Source organism: Telmatherina bonti, assembly GCF_933228915.1.
Source record: "Telmatherina bonti genome assembly, chromosome: 2".
Classification (NCBI taxonomy): Eukaryota; Metazoa; Chordata; class Actinopteri; order Atheriniformes; family Telmatherinidae; genus Telmatherina; species Telmatherina bonti.
The window spans coordinates 14,273,937-14,298,435 of NC_136620.1; the positions used below are offsets into that span (position 1 = coordinate 14,273,937).

General features: G+C 39.4%; 1 protein-coding gene across 1 annotated transcript in view; it reads left to right on the forward strand.

The window, feature by feature from the left end:
- Positions 1-257: 257 nt before the first annotated feature.
- cadps2 (Ca++-dependent secretion activator 2) overlaps positions 258-24,499 on the forward strand; it is a gene marked incomplete at both ends in the record, with an annotated part of 215,682 nt that continues 191,440 nt past the window's right edge. The window contains one exon of the mRNA XM_079247774.1: positions 258-654. Within this exon, the coding sequence (XP_079103900.1) occupies positions 258-654 (397 nt within the window). The remainder of the gene's footprint in view (positions 655-24,499) is intronic.

The following is a 24,499-nucleotide window of genomic DNA, read 5'->3' on the forward strand; positions in this document are numbered from 1 at the left end:
CCCAGTGTGAAGGAACGAGTCGCGCGGGGACAATTTATTATCCCCCCCATTAAAACTCCGCCTACCCAGCGTCTAAAAAAGCCCCAACACTCCTGTCAGGTCGTAGCCGCAAACGCTCCACAGGTCCCAGTTAGGAAAACCTGTTGGGAAGTGTTGTCGCGAGCGCCACGTCAACTAAAACAAGAAGCAAAAACCAGAACTTTGGTGCGTTTTTTCTCCCCTGTCAGTTCAAAGAAGAGCTTTGACGCTTTACAACCATGCTTGATCCGTCCTCCAGCGAAGACAGCGGCGGAGAGTCCGACTCAGAAGTTGTTCGGCAGCCTTCAGGCAAAGCGGCGGTGTCTTCACCGGAGAAGCGGAGGGACCAGCACCGGACAGGCGGCACGCAGCACCAGCAGCAGCGGCGGCAACCCGGCGCATCTGGAGGCGCCACCGGTAAAGGAGCGAAAGACAGCGGCGCTGCAGTAGAAGATGAAGAGAAGAAGGAAAGGGAGCGGATTCAGAAGGAGGAAGAGGAGAGAAAAATGAAACTACAGATTTATGTGTTTGTCCTGCGGTGCATAGCCTACCCATTCAACGCCAAGCAGCCCACCGACATGGCCCGACGGCAGCAGAAGGTAAGACTGTCGCACAATGGGCTGCACCTGTTGCCGGGTGCGGGCGGATTTACATTGAAAACGCGCTTATTTAAAGCGAACTTGCTCATCTGTTGATATCTTTAAAAGAAACCAGAAAACATTTAATTGTTTCTTGATCAGAACAATATACTGACCTATTCGGCAGGGGTTAGTCATAAGTAAATCTGTTATTTATAGAAATACTTGTCATTGTATGCCTGACTGGTGCTTTGTTACAGAAACACTTCCTTAAGTTTCTGCTCAATGCTGCGCTTCAGCTCTGCATTTTGACAACAAAAGTGGCCGTGAAACGCTCCCTTTCACACATTTGTGCCTGTATATGATCTTAAATACAGAAGAAAACTGGATCAGAGCCCTGGAATGGGAAAGGAAATGGTGAACTCATCCGCTTCCCATTCAGATCTTTCTGTCCATACATGCAACTCTAAGCAAATTGTCTCCATAACTGAAAATACAATTCAACAGTTCTCTCTTATGTTTTTATTTTGTGCTTGGTATGATCTTTTTTAAGCAATGACATAAAAGTTTATTTGTTAGTTGTAACAGTGCTTCTTGGTAATGACTCATACTGTGGAAAGCTTGCTTCAAGCTCTTTTCAATGGAGCCATATTTGTAGATACAACTTCAAACAGTCATTTGTCTTTTGATAGGGCTGAAAAACAAACAAACAAACAACACTCCAGCCTAGACTATTTTGTGCTTTTTAAAACCGATATCGCAGAGAGGACGTATGATTTCTTGTTGATGTTTTCTGGGCCAGTGGGGCTGATGGCCGTAACATGAAGGGGTCTTCATCCTTCTTATGCAGGATTGGAAAATGACCCGTCAGAGACGAATCATTCCTCTTTAAACTAGGAAAACTCTGGGAGAGTCCACAGTGTCTTTGCTGTACTGTGGTGTTTGTTGCATGTTTATTTCCTAATTTGTTTTCTTGCGGTGATTCAATTCTAAAGATTCCTTATTTTTTCCTGTTCTGGATTGTATTATCCAGAATTTTGCCAGGATCCAGATCTATCTTTGATATCTTGTAAAACCTGCTGGGAACTTCTCCTGTACTTTTTGGCCAGTCAGCCTGACCATTTATTGTAGAGTTAGATGCCTACAAGCTGAAAATGTCCCTTTGTCACAATGATGAAGAATCCAGCTGGTGATCCGGATCACTCCCGGTGATCCGGATTTAATGGAATCTAAGTTAGACCAAGAAATCAGAAAAAGAACTAAAAAATCTGGATAGTAGTGTTTGTGTATAGATACAGATAAATGCTGGCAAAACCATAACCAGCACTGTGCTTGGTTATTCTGCTTTCAACTGGTTCTTCATTTGTTTCACCGTAATCTCAGAGGGGGGTACATGTTAAGTGTAGGGGGAAATATTTCAGCAGGGAGGCAGACAGACCTGCTCAAGTTAGCAAATAAAACCAACTGGAAAGCCACCTATACTTGAACACCCCGCCATGCTCTGTTGCCCTCCTGGGAAACCTGTAGACCAGCAGTGTTTTCTTTTCAATATTCTGATGGGACTTTTGCTGTATGAGGATTCACTTGGTAAATGTTGGAAATGTGGTAAATTTGTGCACAAACCGAAGTGCAGAATATTTCATCGCCTGTGGCTTTGATGAGGTGGAGAAATTAACTCCTACACAAGAATGCAGTCTCTTCTGGAGGTAACGCCTCACATCTCCCCGCTGATTCATAAACGGAGTAAAGTCATTAGAAGTTTTGATAGTTTATTTTATTTCCTATTTTAATTTTATCACGTCATTGCAATCCCTGGTGGGAGGCAGCTGTAGGCCAGAGACCTCCAGACTCGCTGCATAATGGAGAAATTAGTGTAATACAACAGATGATAGTTAATTGTCAAGAGCTGGTTTATCTGAAGCGGAGTAAGTGTGTTTGTGCAGGCAGGGGCGGCTGCTGTCAGCATGTTCCACCCTGTGGGGGCCAGGGATACGTTGCCTTAAGCAGCCTTGAAGCCTTTAGTGTGAAAAAGATATCAACATTTTCTGACTTTCACCAGGTAATCTGATGTAACGGTCTTGACCAGGATCATAAACTGGTTGTCCACAAACCCAGCTAAAAGCAATACTCTAGAGCTGCACGATCCTGGCTAAAATAAGAATCACGATTTTTTTTTTGCTTAGAATTGAGATGATGATTCTCTCACGATTTTTTTCCAATAGAAATATTTACTGCACATATTACTGGCACATCAACTTTGCAACAGCTGACACTGAACATAAAAACAATAAATGTCTCTCTTGTCTTCTCTTACACACACAACCTTTGAATAATTTTAATAGTAACATTTTTTATTATTATTTTTTCGCTTTTAACAAAAAAGGTCGCCTGATTTAGCGAGAAGGTCGCCAAGTTGTTTCCTACCAGCCGGCATCTGCGTCACGTGGTATAAGGATCTGCCATTGTCATTTGTTAATGGGAGAAAGAGGGAGCTCTTGTTTTTATGCAGGCGATGTCCCAGTTTGAAATGCGGTACATTCGTGGTCTTTTTTTTTTTTTTAGTTGTCATGTTTTAAGTTGAGATCGTATGTAAGTTTGAATCAAGATTGCAATTTTTTTTAACAATTAATTGTGCAGCTCTACAATATTAAAGAGATTAATTATTTGGCATAAAATTTATTAAAAACTGTCTATCCTTTCTAACTATTTTTCATTAGAAGTCATCATGTCCAGTTGTTGCTGTGGACAGGGATGCACTCTGGTACCATTTTATTGTTGCAGCAAATTTAAAGAAGCATCTCATTGAGCTCAAATGTATCAATTGGTTCACTGATGCTGCAAACCAAACTTCCCTGTCCTCTTCAGGCCTATAGAGGTTGTACATCTTTCTGCAAACACTGAAGGATCTGAACTTCCTCAATAAATAGATTCCTCTTTGGTTTCTGGTAGTGTTGCATTTCCAGTTCAGTCTGTTGTCTGAACAATTTGGTATCTGGATTTAGGATTACAGTTGCTTTTGGGCAGGCACAAATCATATAAACCAATTGATCACATGACAATAAATGAGATTTAAGCAGCTGCAACAGTACTATGTAGCTTTTCAACATCAGTTTTGTAGCAGAAAAACGGAAAAACACTCAGACACACACTTCCACAGCCTACAAGGTCAGAAAAGTTCAGGCTTGTTTTAATTGTATTGACAATTTCTTTTAAAATTAAATTTGCTTTGCAATACATTCAGTAAAACATCTGGGGACAATTATTATAATAGTTTAGCAACTGCAGCAAAATAATGGACATGAAAAGACATACAACAAACGATGCACTTTATCGTCCCCAAAGGGATTTTTGCAATGCATTCGAGTGCTGTTACATTAGCTGCCTCGTCAACATCCATACAACACAATAATAAAGCACTGTACTCTGCAAACATCAGCCACACAGCAGAAGTCACGAACGTGTTGCTCAGTAACCATTTGGGAGGAAAATGAGAAAATCAGAAGTAAAAATGGAAATAACAAGATGCTGTTGCATGATCCTTGCAGCCCCAAAAGAGTACAGTTGCTCATGAAACAGACTTGTTGTTTTCTTTTTTGGCTTTTCCCCCTGAAGGAGGTCTCCACAGAATCATCGGCTTCCAACTACGGAGCCGGTACAGAGGACCTGTTGGCTCGGTTGCACGTTTTACGCCGGACGCCCTTCCTGACGCAGCCCTCTGCATTTATACAGGCTCAGAAATCGCTTGTGTCCCCATCTGGGCTGCAGTGTAGAGGAGCAGGACTCTAACCGCCGACCTTCAGGTCAACCGGCTCTACCACATGAGCCACCGCCATGCTCATAAAAGGAGCTATTCAAAAAATGAAAAAAAAAAAAAATCTCTTTCTCTGTCTTTTTCTCTCTACGAGGTGTATTTCTGTTTTCTCTTCTTCTCACTTCTCTTTCTGTCCGTCTTCTGTCCTCTCTGGTCCGGTCCAGCAGTACAAACTTTGTAATACAAACCAATATACAAAATAAATAGAAAAATAAAATAAGAATCCAGAATGTTAAAGGGAGCATTATATCTATAATGCTTCCCTTGGCAAAATACATTTGCCCAGCAGAACACAGCATCCAGAAAATCATTCTGCTTGCTTAAATGCTGGACAAGACAAAAGAAAAAATGTTGATAGAAATAGAATCAAATAAGATTTGAAGTCGGTTTAGTGTGCATTCTGCATGTTCAGACTACTTCAAGATGCCTGTTTAGTTTCATGCTACATGACTTGGGATGAGAAGCTTAGCATGGTGATATTTATGGGATACAACCAGGCTGATAACCATTTCACTGAGGTGAGGTGATTTCTGATTGAAGTCCTGCTCAGTAGAAAGCAGACTAGTGTTCTGTCGTCTCTGCTGTCTCGTCTCACTTCAGAAAAATGACTTAATGCTCCTCAGTGCACTGCATCATGCATTGTGCCTCTGACTCTGGTGATGGCATCAGGACTGCAATGGCTATTTGCATCACTTTAAGCACATCAGAGAACGGCGTCACTACAGACATTAACCCTGCAAACTCTGCAAAAAGGAAGCACGGGACATGGAGAAGTGACTCTCTGGCTACACTAGCTGTTAGCCTGTCTTTTAGTTAGATCCAAGTCTTACAAAAAAGCTGCATTTTCAGTCCTGTCTTTCTGTGTGGTTTAAAACATTGGGTGGATGACGTGCCACTAGTTTCTTCTAGTTTTTCCTCAAAAGACACTGAAGAGAAGAGATGAGACTAAATATTCCACCTAATTGACACAGATGTCGACCGTTGCCACACATTTGCTCCAGCTAACGCTGGCACAACGTGTTCCCTCTCGTCATGCCTTCTGTTACTGGCCCAAGTTCACCAGGTGGGGGCTGATTTATCCAAATTGAGCAGCACATTAAGGCGGCACGCTGCCTGCAGCTAACTTGTCAGTACAAAGTAAAATGAGAACGCGTTTCCCTTGGGCGGGAGATAATTGGGCAGTTTTGACAGATTTTGTGTTTTTCTCTTTTCAATGGAAGACTTGAGACTGTAACCACTCTGTTTCATTTGACAATTTAAAATGATCTGCTCAAAGCTTTTATGCCGTTTTCCCATTTCCTATCTCGACTTTATTGATAAATCATCGACCACTCGTATCAGCTGTTCCCGTAGCAACAGCTGGCTTCAATAAAATGTGTATCATATTTGTTAGTTAGCTTCTTTTCAACCTTGCACCTTTTTTGATGTGCAGCGCTTTGGAGACGTTTTGAAAATGTGCTTTAAAAGTAAAGTGGATGGATGAATATATTAAACTGTTATTAACACTTTTTGGTTGTGTTTTGCAACTTAGTAAATTTTCTTAAAATATTTTGTTTGCTTGTTTACATTTCCAGAGAAAATAAAAAGATACACGCTCAGGCCAGATATATTAATCAGCATGGCGTCTGATCATTTTATTAGTGTTGCTGTAGTTTAAATCATAGCCTGCTGTCTGTATATGATGATGTACCAACTCTATGACAGCTGACACATGCACAGCCCAGCGCCTGTGTCAAGACGAATCCACCCAATAATCTCATTCTGTCAGCCACATGTTTCAGGTTATACATCTGCACCGCTCTCAATGCCATGTGAATGAATAGGATAATCAGTTCTCAGGCTTAAATAAAGGGGGCTTTTCTTTTATTAATGAAGTAAAATGCGACACCATGCATGAAATGAAACTGTAAAAATATGCATTATTAATCCCAGAGAGAAATTATAAGTTGTACTTTGCTAAAACCAAACTGTAATAGTCTGGTCTGTCCATTCGGACTAAAATATTAATATTTTAGCATTTGTTCTCTAAAATCTATGCATCAGTTCATTTTACACCGATTTTACCAGCTAGATCACATCTGTTTCGTTTACGATGACTTTCTTCTTTCCATGTGATTGTTGTTTATTTGCCTGCAATGACATTTGACTAATCTGAGCTATTTTGTAGTTTTACTACGTTTATTTTATTTTCCATTTAGTACATCTTCAGTCATTAGGAAAGGATCAAATGTAAAAAAAAATCCCAGTCTGACATATTGTTTCAATCTGGCTTTTATAGAAACTCTACCAAGAGAAAGTTTGAGAATCACAAAGCTAGACGAGTTACTAGCTAATGTCTTCACATTCATGCCTGAACTGAAGATAAAGCAGCTGTTCTCTCATGTTTCATCTACTGTTGGAACTGAGAAATGTTATCCTAAAGATTATGGCAGCATCACAGCAGTGACCAGCCAGCCAGTAGCATCCATCTAAATGGAAAATATAGTTTAAGCCACCGCTTGAGACTGCAGCTCTATGTTATCAATAAGCAGCCAGATGCATGCGGCTGTGGTGCACAATAAATACCTGCTTGGCGGGAATGAGCAGCCTGTGGTGCCAGGTGTTTAAGTATGCGACTTATTAAATGCATGTGGAGGAATCACATGCTTATGTAGCTTCGTGGCTACACACATAGAGAGAGAGAAGACTTTTAATAATATTTCATGCATTATTTGTAAACTATGTAAAAGGGTGTGTGTGTGTGTGTGTGTGTGTGTGTGTGTGTGTGTGTGTGTGTGTGTGTGTGTGTGTGTGTGTGTGTGTGTGTGTGTGTGTGTGTGTGTGTGTGTGTGTAACTTTGGGTACTTGCAAATGCACACAAATATCAAACAGCTGGAACATGAATTTACAGATAAACACATTACAAACATACTCATTCTCTTCACTTTCAACCTCACAAATATAATTTCCTATGCCAAGGAGGTTATGTTTTTACCGCCGTTTATCTGTCCGTCTGTTTGTGTTGAAAACAACTCAAAAAGTTATGGAGGCATTATCATGAAATTTTCAGGAGTTGTCAGAAATGTGAAAAGGAAGAGGTGATATCATTTTAGTGGTGATCCGGATCACCGTTTGGAGGAATTTTTTAAAAGGATTCTTGGCAGAGCTTTGCATTCTCCGAGGGCTTTTCCAGTTTGTGTGATGTGGTTTGACGCGTGTGCACGAGCTGCCTGATATCATGGACCGGAGTACATTTATACAGATAGACTTATGTATGCATGTTGCTTTGGAGACTTCTTTCAGTTCAAGAGTCGTACTTTTGTATTGTATCTAATGTGTTTAGGTGCTGGAGGAAAGCTGGATCATCTGGATTTTAACCAGACGTTGTTCTGTGGGTTTTACTCTTTCTAAGGATGCATGCTTTATATTTTGGCTTTTGTTGAATGACATTTAGATTTTTTTTAAATAATCATGAGAAGGACTACTTTCTTATTTTCCTCTGCGAGCAGCAATATGGTCACCATGTGTCTTGCTTTTGTCACACGTGAAGGCCTGTTTCAATGTCCTAAGAATTGGAAATTGTACAGAAATGTCTTGATCTTGGCTCAGAATCTTCCCTTCAACTCAGAACTTGTGAGAACCAGGTCTTTGGCTGTATAGGTTATGATAGTGTCTGTTATCTCCATTTACTTTTTGTTTTACTTGATCGTATTGAGTGACATCCTACATCTGACATGAGTCTCCTCCATTTCTCAGCTTTGCCTGAAAATGTGGAAGGTGGATGCTTTTGCTTCTCCAAAGCGTGTTTGTAGCTAAGGTGGAGCAGCAAATTCAGTTCAGCATAACTTTCAGTAACTATCTGTTTGCTCCACGTCTGACCTCATAAAGCCAACGTATACCCAGACAGCAGATTCGTCATCATGTTCACCATCTGCTACAGCTTCACCTCCTGAACCTTCTCAGTCCATTCTGAGTCCACAACATCTCCAGTTGTGTATCTGCTCTGCTGTGGGTTTAGCGACGTAGCAGTGGAAAAGGTCCCCTCTCAAACAGTTTCCTACTGCAACACAGTGCTGTTTGGTCAAATCCCTCTTTTTGAAGGATAAACAACTAATTAGCTGCAGTTCTGTAAACACGTCAGTGACAGAATTGGATGTGCTCAATGGGGATTAACCTGGCAACACAGCTGGAGTGTAAATTAATAGGTAGATGGTCCATTTAATCCAGGTGCGAAGTGATTATACGTTTAGATAATTTATCGTTTGAAGGGAAATAAAAACCTGCTGAATGTTTTTGTATCAGATGGACAAGATTGAGAGCCCGGTGTAAAAGTGGTTCACACTCAATTACCTTATTTTTGACTTAAACTAAAACAAATAACAAAAAATTTAACAAAACAAAATAATAAAAAAACAAAAAAAAAAAAACTTCCTGAATGAAAAACCAACTCCAGCAAAATAATGATTTTAACTCGTCAAAGTGGGAAAAGGTAAAGACCACACAGCCCTGTTGCCCCTCGTTCAGAATCGACTGGACATATTTAGGCTGCTCACTGCCACGTATGAACATAAGATTTCTATTTTCAACAAATAAATCCAGCTAAAGAACTAAACTGCATGTTGGATTAAACAAGCTGGGATTTCAGTCTTTATAAAACCTGAAAGGAGTTCACAGCTGCCAACTGGTGACTGGAGGGGCAGTAACAGAAGTTGTGATGGTCCTTGTATCCTGTCAGTTTCCTGACTGCTGCTGCTGATCCGGAGGTGGATTTAATGATGCAAGCTGGTACTTTTGCGCAAGCCCCCACACAAAGTCAGCCGTCACTGGCTTCACTCCATGATGCTCAGACTTCAGGGCTTCATCTCCCTGAACCCATTAAAGATGACATTAGTTTAGTAAAATTAAGCGCGGATGTGGGGGTCTTTTTGATGTTTCAATCATAGGAAAAAAAAAAAAAAAAGATTATATTCTCCGTTTTGTCGTAAAACATATTTAATCCAAACATTTGCTTTCACTTCTAAATGCCTACGCCCCTAAAAGATCTGATGGGGAACAGCAGTTGATCAACATTTTTAATAATTTTCTGAATAAAAAACAGTTTCTGACTGACTCAATACGTAGTCCAAACATAGATTTAAGCACACAGGAAGCTGTAAACATCCCCACAGTTTATTTTTAATATTTTCCTCCTCCAGACGAGACTCATCATGACCCAATCCTGACTGAATTCCTCAGGCATCAAATAATTGTTTGTGCTGTCAATATGAAATAAATAATTGCAATGATAGACTGTAGATTTAACAAAAAAGAACTTGCAATGCTTACCTGCACGCACACAAACAATTTGAATTTTTACCATTTTAAGTTTTGTTTGAAAGCACACAGATGCTCAAATTGTGGAGAGTCAGGTCATCGGTCTCATGTATACCCCTCACAGGATCATGTTTTCATTAAGACAGATTACACAATTTTATTCTGGCTAATGTGCTCCTCATTTTAAAGTCTGTAACATTAGAAGGTGACATTCATATGTACAATAAACCTGGCAACCTTGTGTGAAACTAAAGCAGAGGAACCAGCCCGGCAACACCTTGTCTTTCCTTGTTTACATAGTTTGACGTTAGCTGAGATGAACTTTGCAGTCCTCCAGAAGAGGTCATGCCCAGCTTTTCTGGTTGAGGCAGTGTGGGGAGGAAACTAAGATTTAAAACAAAATGGTGATGGTATCTTATCGAGCAGATTGAAGATGTTGTGAGTCACGTGAGAAGAATCAAATATGGGAAGCGTAAATGGATTTAACTATCTCAGAAAGATAGAGAAAGAGAGCTTTCCCTCGGATCCTTACTTTCGTTATTGTTTAATTTGAGTGAACATGTTCATACATTTGAAAGATTATTGTTTTCTGATATAAACAATTATTAGAAATGTTGGTAAAGAAGAATTGAAGTTTAGGAAAATGTTTATTTTTATTTGAAGCAAAAGAAAGAAAAGAAAAAAAGCTAACATAATTTTTCTGAAACAAATTTGAAGAGCTACCTTCGCTGAACTGAAAGAAACTTTGCAATGGATCCTCAAGCTGGGCCGCTTCTGGAGAGTTTCCCTCCCACAGATTTTTAAACTTGTCCATGAGAAATGTCTACTTTAATTTGAATTCAGTGAAAGTGAAGTGAATTGATTTTCCTCTTTATAAAAACTCGGCAGCCTCTCCTGTCAGTAGGTTTGCCAACAATAATGTTTTGTGATGGAGGCTGCTCTGCTTTTCTGGTGATGCTTTGCAGCCTGTAAATTCTCAGCCTGATGCTTTTCCAGAAACTGATGCGTATTTTTAATTTTTTCTAGAGTGACTTGGCGCTGAATTTTAGTTTCTTGGATGACTTTAGGGTATTTGCTTTGCTACAGTGGGAAAATAGTTTTTCACGATTTAGTAACGTGATATCATTAACAATTACTATGTTTACGTAGGAGTTTTAATTCCTATTTAATTCTGGATGAAAGAAAATTTTGCTTTAAACTGACGAAAAATGACCACGTAAACACCTAATTCCTAATGCAAAAGTCAATTCAGAATTACACTTGATTCCAAATTATTCGCATTTTAATTCCGAACTGTTTGATACCTGTCATGTAAACCTTCATTTCACTGTAAGTTAATTCCTACCGATCTGCGCACGATTGTTACCTTGTCCCGTCCCAATAGCGTCTCGATGAAGCACATGTTCTGCACGTTGTTTTGCCTCTCGTCATCAGTATTCCATTTTCCTTCTCAGTTGCTGAAAAAAGTGAAATAGTTTGCTCCTGTCGGGTTGTTACCTTCAAAATAATAGTCAAAATATTGTCAGAACTGGTGCTTTTTATGTAGATTCGAAAAGATCGAAAAGACGAGAAGCACAGCTAACTTTGTTTATTTCCAGGATACCTTAATATGTCACGTGTGCCCTCTGTCCAATCAGAACCCTTTCCAACCCGCCACTCTAAACAGGAATTGAGTAAAGACGTGTTTCATGTAAACCTCCATTCTGAATTATTTGCATGTAAACTCGTAGAACACTGTTAATTTGGAATTATGTGATTCTAAATAATTCTGAATTAAAAAAGCATCCTGGTACCGTACCCATTGCTAATGACTTAAAACATAGGCTACTTTGTACTTGGTGGCTGGTAGACACAAAGTTTGGTTGCTTTTAAGAGTAATTCTGTGTTTTTAAGAATCTGTGAAACCAACAAAGGGATATTTTTGGATATCAAAACAAAATCACTCTTCAGCTGCCTTTAAACACTTCATCATCATCACTTGAGGTTAGTTTGCTTATAACAGCTACACCATAGCTTTTACACCACAGTGGTTTTTGGTTGGTAGTGTGAGTAACTAAGTGTCTGAGCAGTTTTAGAAGCAACAAATGGATGCTTGTGTTTCCCCAGAGAACAAATGTATTAACACAAAGCACTGTTAACCCTCATGGCTGTGTTTTCATTTAATCTACCCATTTCGTTTGACCTGAAATCCATTTATGCTCCTATTCCTGACATCAGTTTCGCCTACAGCTTGTGGTTCATAACTGTAGGTTTCTAGGTTCAGTTTATCTGAAGGGGTGGGTTACAATGGTGCAAGAATTTCTGGGTCCATTACATATGAAAAGCTCTATGAACCAAAACACAATTTACCCCAGTAGATAGCTAAAATACTGAAAAGAATGGACAGATCACATGTTCTTTGTGTTTTGTCTTGCTTAAACTCACAATAACCAAACAAGGCGTGAAAGCTGGTCTTTATTTATTTGACAGTCTTGTGACTAGGCTTACATACACTCCATTGGTACCTGCATGGCTGCTCACCTAATGCGTATACCCCAGAGGCTCCTATACCACTCCTCATTCCCGTGGCATGCTTGGTAACATAGTTTGTGTCTGACAATACTCAAAACAACACATTTTGCAGCACAATAGGGGATTATATGGACGTTCTAGCTGGTGCACAATGGCAGGAAAATTTGAGCAAAATAAGAGAAACCAGATATATCATGTGATAGTGATGCATTTAGAGGGCTACGACCTTATTTGCATTAAGCGTTCAAGACAACTGGATAAAATTAGCTTATTCTGCAAAAACATTGTTGCATAAAAACTGACATTGTTTAAACACTGCAGATAAGCCTGAAAACATGGAAAAACATGCCACAGGCCTTCAAGGTAGCAAATAAGAGATATAGGAAGAGATAATTATTACCATGGTTATGGAAAACCTGCCACTTGATTGGTTTAGGGTCCAAAATAGATAATACATTTTTCATTTTTAAATGGCCCTAACTGTAAATGGCCCTCACAAGTACCTGATGTTACTGGCTACTGTCAGCTCGTGGCCAAACTTTGTGTCCTAATGTAACCTAAATCCTGCAAAACCTTAAAGGTTTTTATGTCAGTAAGTAGCATCATAAAATGTTCACAAACACAGCGCTGTGCAGCTGTGGAGAGCGCTTTATGAAAGCTGCACTTTCAAGTTGCTGTGGCATTAATCATGAAATATTTACATTATGACAAAACTCCAGACTTGGGCACTTTCTGGCTACTCAAATAATACAGCTTCTGCTTTTCCCCTGACATTGTCTTAGTTTGTTTCGAAGCACTCTTGACAAACCAAGCAGGGAAACCGTGCCTTGAGAAACCCCCTCATGATGGAAACCCACACATCTAATCCCTTTACATCTGTTGATTACACAAACAGAATATACTGCATCTCCCCTGCTTTTTGACTATAAGAGCCCGCCTCTGCTGATGTGGAGCTCTTTAATTTTTTTCGACTGCTTGTTGTTGCAATTTTTGGCCACACTTTTGCTTCAGGCCACTTCCATCCTCCTCTGCCATGTCTCCTTCCCTGTCAAATTTCCCGAGATGAAGCTCTTCTCAGAGGGTTATGTAACATATCCTCCTCCTCTTCCGCTCCGAGGAGTGAAGGAAAGTCTCAGCAGGGTTGTCGAAAATCAGGGAGCTCCGTGAAAAGTATCAGACAGCTAGTCAGCTGGCCCCTGGGGCCAAAGAAGACCCTCAGTAGGCTCTGAGTATAGTGCACTTTAATACCATCAGTTTAACAGTATAAAACTAAAACCACAAAAACTCTGTAAAGTGAGGCTGCAGTGTTTGTTTGGTTTATTTAGTGTACTTACATAATCAATAACTAGGATACAACAATAATAAAGCCTAAGTTATTCATTTAGTTTGTGTCATTTAGCAGCAAGTTGGTGACCATCTTACTTCGGAATTATGCTGGGATTCTATGTAGACAAAAACAGAATAAAATGATAAGTAAATCTGATCAACCCATCTTATATTTCCAATGAAACATAAAACACCATGAGATGATGAAACTGAGACGTTTTACCATTTCATGGAAGATATTAACATATCTTTAATCCAATAACAGCAACACATCTGTAAAAAGTTGGAACAAGCTGGAAAAGTAATGGGTGCAAATCTGAAACAACTCGAGGAACATTTAAAACAAAAAAAAATTTAGATTAACAGGAAACAGGTAGGTAACATGACTGAGTATAAAAGGAGCATCATAGAGCGGTAGCGTCTCTAAAAATTGTGGTACAATTTCAGAAAAATGTTCAGGATTTCAAAGCCTTTTACGATCCCACTATCTATAATTTATGATAGGAAAACATTCGGAGAATCTAGAACAGGGGTCGGCAACCCGCGGCTCTAGAGCCGCATGCGGCTCTTTGGCACTGCCCTTGTGGCTCCCTGGAGCTTTTTCAAAAAAGTTTTTTAAAAAAAATGGAAGAAGATATATGTTTTTGTTTTGATCTGGTTCTGTAGGAGGACAAACATGACACAAACATTCTTAACGTTTGCCAATGCTGTAAAAATGTGTAGAATAAATATTAAATTTCAACATTTCTGTCACGGAAGATTTGCGTCAAAGCCTGCGACACACGTAGCCTATCAGCAGGGTGGGAAGAGGCAGGCGGCGTTGTAAACAAACCGGGGCTGTGTGATGCGCCATGGATCCCAAAGGGAAAAAGAGAAAAATAACCGAGGAGAACAGAGGATTCAACGTTTCTTGGACTGCATTTGCATTCATTGCCAATGCAGAAGGATTGCCTGAATGTTTGCTCTGTAGCGAGAAGTTGTCAAATAACAAAAAGAGTCATGTGGAAAGACATTTCCAGGAAAAGCATGCTACATTTGCAGCCAGTGCCCAGTTGGGAGTGACACAAAAAGTGCGATTGCATTACTTCTGGAGAAATTAGAGAAGCGCAAAAATAGATTTAAGTGGATTGCATCTCCAAACTCCACTACTGCTGCCGGGAGATTATAAAGTGTAGAAAACCGTTCACATATGGTGACTACATGAAGGACTCAGTCATCAACATATCAGGACACATATTTGCTAACTTCAAAAACAAAACCGAGATAAAAACAAAACCCCTCTCCGCTAAGATTGTGAAGGAAAGGGCCATTAAAATGGCGGCAACATCACCGATCAGCAAATCAAGGACATTAATTCAGCACAAGTTACATCTTACATGCCCGATGTTGAGAAGCTGACCAGTGATGTCCGAAAACAGAAGTCACATTAAACGGGTAAGAACATAATCCTTCATAGACACATATTGAGTGGATGTTTTTATAAAATGATTTCTGATTTTTTTCTGTATATATTTGGAATGACACTTGGTAATGGTGCTCAGGTCGGAGGATAGCTGCGTTGGTTGCGTGTCAAAAGAGAAGAGGATGGTGCTGCGTTTTACCCTCGCACTGACTTGCTTGGCATTTGCACAGTAATCAAACTGTATTTATTTGATGTATTCGTTTATTTTTTATAAATGCAGGCTGCGTTTCATTGCGCTCTGTTTGTTGCCCAGATAAGGGGCACGTTATGCAAATTCCATTTTGTTGTTTTTTTTTTCCGAATCCTCAAAATAAAAATGACATAAAAAATCGGATTTCTATATTGCATTTTTTTTATTTCATCAAAGCAACGAAACATAACTCATAAATATAGTAATGAAGTTAAACAAGAGACGGCATCGTAATACAGAGTAATCACGTGGTTCGTTATTCTCTACAGGATGCGCAGCGGGGAAAATAAACATTTTATCATTAAGGCTCATTATGTATTTGTAGCCAACTTAGTCATTTTGATAGTAGGCTAATATAGCTAATATAGATACATAAAGCATGTGTTGCCTTCATGATAAGGGTTATATTAGGCTTTTAATTTTTTGTGGCTCCGGACATATTTGTTTTTGGTTTTTTGGTCCAATATGGCTCTTTCAACATTTTGGGTTGCCGACCTGATCTAGAATAATCTCTGTATGCATGGGACAAGGGTAGAAGTCCAACCGGATGCTACATGGACTCAGGAAGCTTCCAGAAATCTGGTTGTGAACTCTGCTCACCCTGAAATGCAAAAATTGCGGTTGACGCTTGATCAGGGAAAGATGAAGCTACATGTGAGCAGAATCCAGAACAGTCTTCTCTGGACCTAAGCTCATTTAAAATAGTCTCATGCAAAGTGGGAAACTGTTCCATGGTCAGATGGTTGAAACCATGGACATCGTGTCTGACAGACTAAAGAGCAGAGGGAGTGTCCACCTTGTTGTCAGTGGATAGTTGAGAAGCCTTTATCTCTGATGTGAGGTTGCATTAGTGCCTATGTTGTGGGCAGCTTCCACATCTGTGAAACTCCATCCATTCTGAGAAGTGCATGAAGGTATAGAGCAACATCTGCTCCCTTCCAGACTATGTCTCTTACAGGAAAGGCCTTGCAGATTTCATGAAGAAAATGGTAAACCACATTCTGCATCCATCACAACAGCATGGCTTTATAGGCGAAGAGTTTGCTGGACTGGCCTGCCTGCAGTTCCGACTTTTCACCAATAGAAACATTTAGAGCGTCATAACAAAAAAATATAAGGAGAGGGGATGGTACACAATGCTGAATATCACCATGGAACTGCTTTTACAGACGTGTTGCTGCCATCAGATTCAAATGAGTTATTATTTCCTGTAAAATGGTAAAATGTCTGTTTCAGCATTGGACTTGATGTTTATGTTCTGCTGGGCACAAAATATGGGTTGAGATTCATAAATCTTCTGTTTTTTCTTTTTTACATTTTACACAGCGTCTTACTTTTTAAAATTATGTTTGCAAATAAATAAACAGATCAATAAATAAATCCTGTGAATTTTCTTTTTCCCACCAGATAAATGATCAACATACTGCAGAGATGTAACGGCACCTGTAGCACATGCAGCAGCAGCAGCTTTATTTCATTTACCTGGAACCTGAAAACAGCTGTTTGGTTGTTGCATGAAGGGGGTCCTCAGGGAAAATGGGTTGGGAACCACTGGTCTGAGGACCTGCCAGAGCTTTTGTGCTTGTTAAAGTGCAGCAGCTGTAGCTTAAGAGGTAGAATTGGAGGACTGCTGGTTTTACCAACTTCCCAGTCTATATGCGGGGTTATCTTTGGAGAATGTCCTCCACATTGCCCCCTAATGTGTTTCATGTAGATCATTCTAGAAAAAGCTAAACTTTGTGCTAAATGACAGTCTTATAACTACTGAATGTGAGACCTAACGTAACAGCAGGAAATGAAAAACATGAATGAATTTTCATGTGGTCTCTGAGGTGTGGAAAGAGCTGCTGTAGATCTCAGGAGCCCCAAACCAGGAAATGTCAGACAGGAAGAAAGGGAAGACGGGAGGGATGTTTTCTGTCTCTTCTGACTAAAGTAGCTGAGAACAGAGCAAAGCGGACATAAGATGATTTGGTTTTCGGATGAGATTTATTGCTTTTCCTGAACTCAGCAGCCAAATGTCATATGTTTTGTTGCTGATATTGATTATGTGGAGAATTAGAACTATTTTATTTATTTATCAGTTTTCAGAAACAATTTAATTATTTAGGAGAATGACAGAAAAGAGGAGGTTTCTATCTTGTTGACTGACCTTCAGTTTTTTTTTCTTTTCTTTTGCTTGGTCTTATAATTTATTGCACTGCAAGGGTGGATAAACAAATCTAACCACCTTTTTGTTGTCCTGAATGATTTCTAGGGTTAAAACAAAGAATAAAAACAAAGATTTACTCATTTACTGATCAGTTTGCAGGTTTTCCTATAACTGCTAATGTCATGCGTTAATTAATTGGGGAAATACATGATTGGTTTTGGGAACTTTGTTTCCCTTTCTGGGTTGCCACAACGAATCATTGCACAGTTGAACATAACCACGCGCAACCCTTTGCATTTATCTGACCTCGGGGCTGTAACAGTGTAGGGGAGCTGGACTCTAACCGCAGACCGTCAGGTCATAAGACAAGCAGCTTTACCACCTGAGTCACTGCCACTCCAATTGGTCTAATCAATATGAAATCTATATTTTTGAGTGATGTTTTGGTCAGTGAAACTAGAATCTGAACAAACTGAATGTTGTGGCTGTGCTTGTCTGTTGGCTGGTCAGTAAGTTTCAAATTTCTGATAGTATTGAAACAGTTAGAAAATATGGGAAAGATTAATTAATGGGGGTGAGCAGGATAGTAAGTAACATTATTGTCTCCTATTTTAATCAATGTCTTGATCACTATATAAGATTTGTTGATGTTAACTATTTCTAAAATAACTGAAACTTCACTGACATTAGAAACGGTACTTTTAATCTTTATCAGCCGGAATAGGGTGGATTGCCCTCTCTGGGTTGGGAGTCAGGTCCTGCCTCAAGTGGAGGAGTTTAAATATCTCGGGTTCTTGTTCACGAGTGAGGGAAGCGGATCGGTGCGGCGCCTGCAGTAATGCGGACTCTGCGCCGGTCTGTCGTGGTGAAGAAGGAGCTGAGCCAGAAGGCGAAGCTCTCGATTTACCAGTCGATCTACGTTCCTACCCTCACCTATGGTCATCAGCTGTGGGTCGTGACTGAAAGAACGAGATCTCGTATACAGGCGGCTGAAATGAGTTTCCTCCGCAGGGTAGCCGGGCTCTCCCTTAGAGATAGGGTGAGGAGCTCGGTCATCCGGGAGGGGCTCAGAGTAGAGCCGCTGCTCCTTCGCATCGAGAGGAACCAGTTGAGGTGGCTCGGGCATCTGGTCAGGATGCCTCCTGGACGCCTCCCTGGTGAGGTGTTCCAGGCACGTCCCTCTGGAACGAGACCCCGGGGAAGACCCAGGACACGCTGGAGGGATTATATCTCTCGGCTGGCCTGGGAACGCCTCGGGATCCTCCCTGCAGAGTTGGCAAATGTGGCTGGGGAGAGGGAAGTCTGGGCTTCCCTGCTTAGGCTGCTGCCCCACGACCCGACCCCGGATAAGCGGCAGAAGACGAAGACTTTTAATCTTTGTTTTCAATGTTTTTCCTTTTTAATAAAATGATACTTTCTGTTGGAAACTTCCAAACTAACGGCTTGTTCACCAAGTTTAATTGGCCCATATGATCATTCTTTCCATGTAGTCTCTTTGATTATGATGTTCACCAATCACTGACATTGTTTGGTGATTGTATAGATCGGTTCTTCTTCAATTTTACTTTTCGTTTATCTTAGAATACTTTGACAGTTTCACTTACTTTACTTGGATGCAGCCAAGAGTTGGATGGGTGAAAACTTTCTTCAACTAAATGATGAAAATATGGAAGTTCTTCTTTGCTCCCAAGATAGATTATTCCCTACAATAGCTGAGAGTCTTGGTGTGTATGTCTCTTTTGTTAAGCCCTCAGTGAAGAACTTCGGCGTAATTATAGACCCTGCACTGTCTTTAGATGCTCACATAAAATCACTTGTCTGTTCCTGTTTTTAGCATTAAAAGAACATTACCAAGCTGAGTCCAATCATTTCACTTCTGCAACTCCACCTTCACCTGCTTAAGAAAAACATCACTTGGCCGTCTCCAGGTTGTCAAGAACGCTGCTGAGTAAATGATCAAAATTCACTCCAGTCACCCCGTGATCCAGCTTCACAGGTTCTTCATCATTCACAAGAAATATAGTTAGACCCCTCAGTTTACTGAAAATCTGTAAAAACTCTGACCAATCAAACGTTTGAGAAGAAGAAACTCGGAAGGCAAACATGGGTGAGAAAATGCAGGAAGGATTTCCCCGATCCGGCTCGGTTTATTTGCCTCCTCCCGCTAAAAGCTGCAAACTAAAAAAAAAAAAAAAAAAAAAAAAAAAAAAAAAAAAAAAAAAAAAGCACTCTGAGAGCTCAAACCTCCGCCACGGCCCTTAAAAAGTTCCTGGATCCAAACAATGATCCGGGTCACCACCAAAATTAAATCGTTCTTCCTTTTCACGTTTCCAACAATTCCTGAAAGTTTAATTAACTCAAAAAGTTATGGACGGATTTTATCTTGAACACAAACAAACAGATGAACGCCGGTAAAAACATAAGTAAAAGCCTTGGATGAAGCAAGAAGCAAAACTAGAGGGGGAGGAGCCAAGACAGGGCACGACTTTTAAATCTTGCTAGCTCCCCAACATTTCCTACCCCAGCTTTAAAGAGCCCGACGTGACCAAGGACCTGGTTATATTCGGGACCTTTTTCAGCCATATGTTCCAGTGGAACTCCCTTCCTCTCAGCCGGAGATCCACAGAGTTGGTGTTCTCTTTTAAAAATCAGATAAAAACACATCATTTTAATCTTCCTTTTACTTAGTTTTATTTCTTTTTAAGTTTTTTTCAGTTTTTGTGTTTTATTCTAAATCACGTCGTAATTTTTATCTTGAAATATGTTATATAAATACACATTTACTTACTTTCTTACTTTTGTGGCTTTCTTTTTGGCTTCACACTGTTTCCCTGTGTTTTTTCTGCTGGTTTATTTATTTATTTAATTATTTCCCCTTTTGGGCTTTTCTTGTCCAGATAGAGATGCCTAACCATCAACTATTGGATTAGATATCCTTTTGATGCATTGTGTCCACTATAGAAGACACTTATTTAAAGACTGTTTTTTATTCATATATGAGAATGGTATATTTCCAATTTTGCCACTTCTTTGGACAATAAGAGAGTCACCCAACTCACTGCAACTCACTGAAGAATAAACAAAGTGTAAAATTTAATAAAAACATGTTAATGTAAATATCAATTCTACCTCAGTGGGAAAAAAAGGACAAAAAAATACAAGTAATTTTTTATAGAATGTTTCTATTATATAAATATGTCCGTATGAACTTCATATATATTTTTATAGAATAGATAAAAAAATAAACTAAATAAAAAGTCAAATGATATTAAACACATAAAAAGTGTCTCTACATGTCTGTTGGAGTAAAATATTGCATGTGGAAAAAAAAGTGTTTTTTAATAATTCATGAGGTCAGTCAGTCATTTTCTTAATGGATTCGTCGGGGGGTCGGGGGGAAGCTGGAGCCAATCCCAGCTATCATTGGGCAAGAACCAGTGTACACCTCGGACAGGTCGCTAGTTCATCACAGGGCCATGCATCACAGGGATATAGGGAAGGATACACAGCTGGGTATGTCTATGTATGTCTAGAAATGTCTCACCATGGGTAGGGATAAGATTGTTTTTATATGCAATGCAATGCCGACGTGGGTGTTTATCCATGTAAAATGCACAAAAATCAATTCTTTAAGTGTTAACGATGCAATCTAAAGCAACACATTTCTATTTCATTCTACTGTCATTTAGCAGATGCTTTTCTCCAAAGAGACTCACATCCGAGAGTGACAACAACACAAGCAAAAAACCAACAGGAGTGGGCATGATAATTACATGGTGGTCAGACTGCTGTGAGTCCAGGTGGATGTTGTTACGACCCCAGTCGTGTCTAGGGGAAAAAGGGGGTTGCAACACAAAAGAAGAGTGGCAACTAAAAGTTCCAATAAAAGAAGGGATTTTATTTACAATGATTCAAATCAAGGAATCTAAAGGGTACAACCTAAAACATCCCTTGACAGGAGCCAAAATCCACTATTTAACAAAACTCCAAAAGCTAAACAAAAATTCTGTAACCACAGACCAAACAAAACTCAGACAAAGACAGCAATTAACAAAAGAAAAGCCAAGAACCAATCTAAGCAAATCTGTTATACTATGGCCGTCGACGCCAAACCGGAGGTGGCAAACTGTCACCATCAGACACAGCTGCCCTGAATGACGGTGCTGATTGTCCTTAAATAGACAGGTGTCATCATCTGTGGCCAATGTGGGCGGAGCCTGCACCAATATCCACCAATCCCGATCCAAGGTGGTTCAGGTGGAGCCGAGGGATGGCAGTCTATCAGCTGTGGACTCCGGAGTCTCTCCATTACCAGGAAGCCCTGCAGACCAGATGAGTCAGGGCCATAACAGATGTAGGTTGTGTTATGTAAGGCAATACAAGGCAGTGTATTTTTTTCTTTTTTGTTGTTTTTATTTTGTCCCTTCCCTCCCTACAGTGGTCTTTTTGTTTAACGATGAGAACACAATTTCATTGCACAATATTGTCTCGGGTATGTATCCTCACAGCTTTTTTAGGGCTAAATTGTACCAAAGAGCCGGACAAATCTTTCTAAGTCAATCTTCCGTTTTAAAAAAAGGTGAAACTCAAAATTGCAGAAGAGCAGCACCCAGGCTGTGTGTGTACATAACAGAAATGATGGGTTAGTGTGAAATCTAACTAGTATCAGCAGCATAAAAAGCTTTAATAGCTGGTGATGTGGATCAAAGAAGCAAACTGTGGTTCTCTTACAAACTTAGCTTTTGGTTCACTTTAAGTGATCTAAAAGCAAAAAAAATATAATATAATTTTTTTTGCACTAAGTCAAATTAAGAGTTGTGGGGAGCTGGAATTAGCCAAGCAATTAACAGACATAATGCAAGTACACCCTGGACAGTCCATCGCAGATGTATTAGATTGTATTATATTATATTATAATATATTATATTATATTATATTATATTATGATAATTAGTAGTGGGACTTGATTAAAAAATAATCTAATTGATTACAGGCTCTGTAATTAAATCATCTCAATTAATCACATTTTATTCACATAATAAAATTTGCCCCAAAAAGTAAGTTTTCATGAAGATGGATTATTAAATCAAATAATACTAAAAAGAGTTTAATATTGTAAACTCAAACTACATTAATGTCTGGAAAAGTGCATTTAACTTTTAAAACAGTACAAAAGAAACATAAAACTTCCCTGACAAAACTGAACGGACCCAAAGTTAAAGTTTCATTTGAAATTCTTTAACAACTGCAGCTGTTTTAAAATTAAAAGTCCACAACATGTTACAGTAATTTTAACATTTTTAATGTTTGATTGACACTCTTCATAAATGGACATTAATATCTGACAGTAAACCAGGACAGGATCGCTTTGTGCCAACTTAAGTCTGATTTTGCTGCAGAGATGATCACCTTCTGCTCTGCCAGCAGCATGGAGCTGCATGACGACAATGCATAAGTGTTTTTTAGGGTGAGGGAGGGGGAAAAGACAGGTGTTGCTAACGGGAAAGAGAAAACCACACGTTCTTTTAATATTACTCACCAAAAGTCCCTGATACCACCAGAAAAAGAGGCTAGACCTTTTTGATGCTCATTTTGTCTTTAAATAGAATAACTGAAGGGTCTGAAACATCCGTAAATATAACACCAATGCAGCAAAGTTAGTAAAGAAGTAGTGTGTGCATCTGTGTTATTGTTGTACCAGGAAATTTTGCTCTGACAAAGGTTCCGCGATTAAAAGCATTATTTTTTTTAACGTGTTAATGTTTCTGTAATTAATTATTCATAATTAACGCATTAAAGTCGCACTACATAATGCAATGCAATGCAATGCAGTGCAAATGTTAAAAACATGCATATTCAGCACATATCTGGTCCACCTAACACTTTGTATTGCTGTCATTAAGCCATCCAAATCAAAAGTAACCCATATTGGGATTGCTATCTGGGAAACGGTTATGATTATACTTTGATAACTTAGAGAATGTTAGGGATCTAACGTGGGAGGAAGCCAAAGTACCCAGAGAGAACCCTTGCATACTTGGGGAGTACAAGCCAACTCTCAATACTGCTGCCATTGCTGTGTTCCTTTGTAATGTTGCTACAATTTCTAGATACAATCTAGATTGTGCTGCAGACACTTGCTTTTTGTGGGAATACATACGAAAATTATCCTGACTGGAAAAAGAAACAACTTGTTCTCTTGTGCTCAGCAAACATTTGTCTCTTATACTCTACACCTACTCAAACCACTCGACTGAATAAAATAACACCAAACAGTGGGAATGTACCAAACACCAGACTGAGGATGCATAACTGAATCTTTGGATTTGAGTGCAAGAGTTAAGAGGAAAAAAAGGAAAGTTAGGTCATTTGTTTTTCCAAGGTTTATTTTGAACACTTAAAATACCATTTCCATTGCAGCTCTACTTTTTATCCTTCATACTTGATAAAACTTAGTTCTTGGTGTCACTGTAATTATTTCAGCCACATAATATTGCCTTGTAGTGCAACAATAAACACCAAGGCTTATTCCTCAATTTAAAAATAATACAACTGGATGGAATAGTGATCAGAGGTGGTTTAGTGTGCCCTAAATAATACCTTTTTTTGTTTATAATTTGTATTTGATTAAATCGATTAATCGCCCAGCCCTACCATTAGGTATAGCATCTAAGTATTGCATACGTGTGATCTAACTTGAAGTGTGCTCAGCTTGGTACATTTTATTTCTATATTTTAAGACTATATTAAGAAAGGAGTCATTCTGGCCTTACTCCATACTGAGTATTTAAAGGAAAATAACTGGCATCTGTTGTCTTCTGCAGGCGGACCATATTTATGGACTCTTAATGGATAAATGGATATTGACAAGTTGAGTGTGTTGCACTGTGTGGAGTCTAGATCAGCCTGCAGTTTTGCACATTGCTTTCGGGGACTAATGAAGTCCCGAGGTGAATTCACTGCTACTCCATGTGCTGATTATTTGTCAAGACGTTGCCCTGCGCTTTAGCTGCCCCTCAAAGGCCCTGGAGACATCCTGTTTCCACTGCAGTGCCTCTGTACACTTGTGCAATGAAGTGTAAATTTAGATATTTGAAAGCGGAAAGATCAATAAAGTCCAGCTCTGTTAGGACGACTTGCTAAGTGAAGGTTTTTTTTT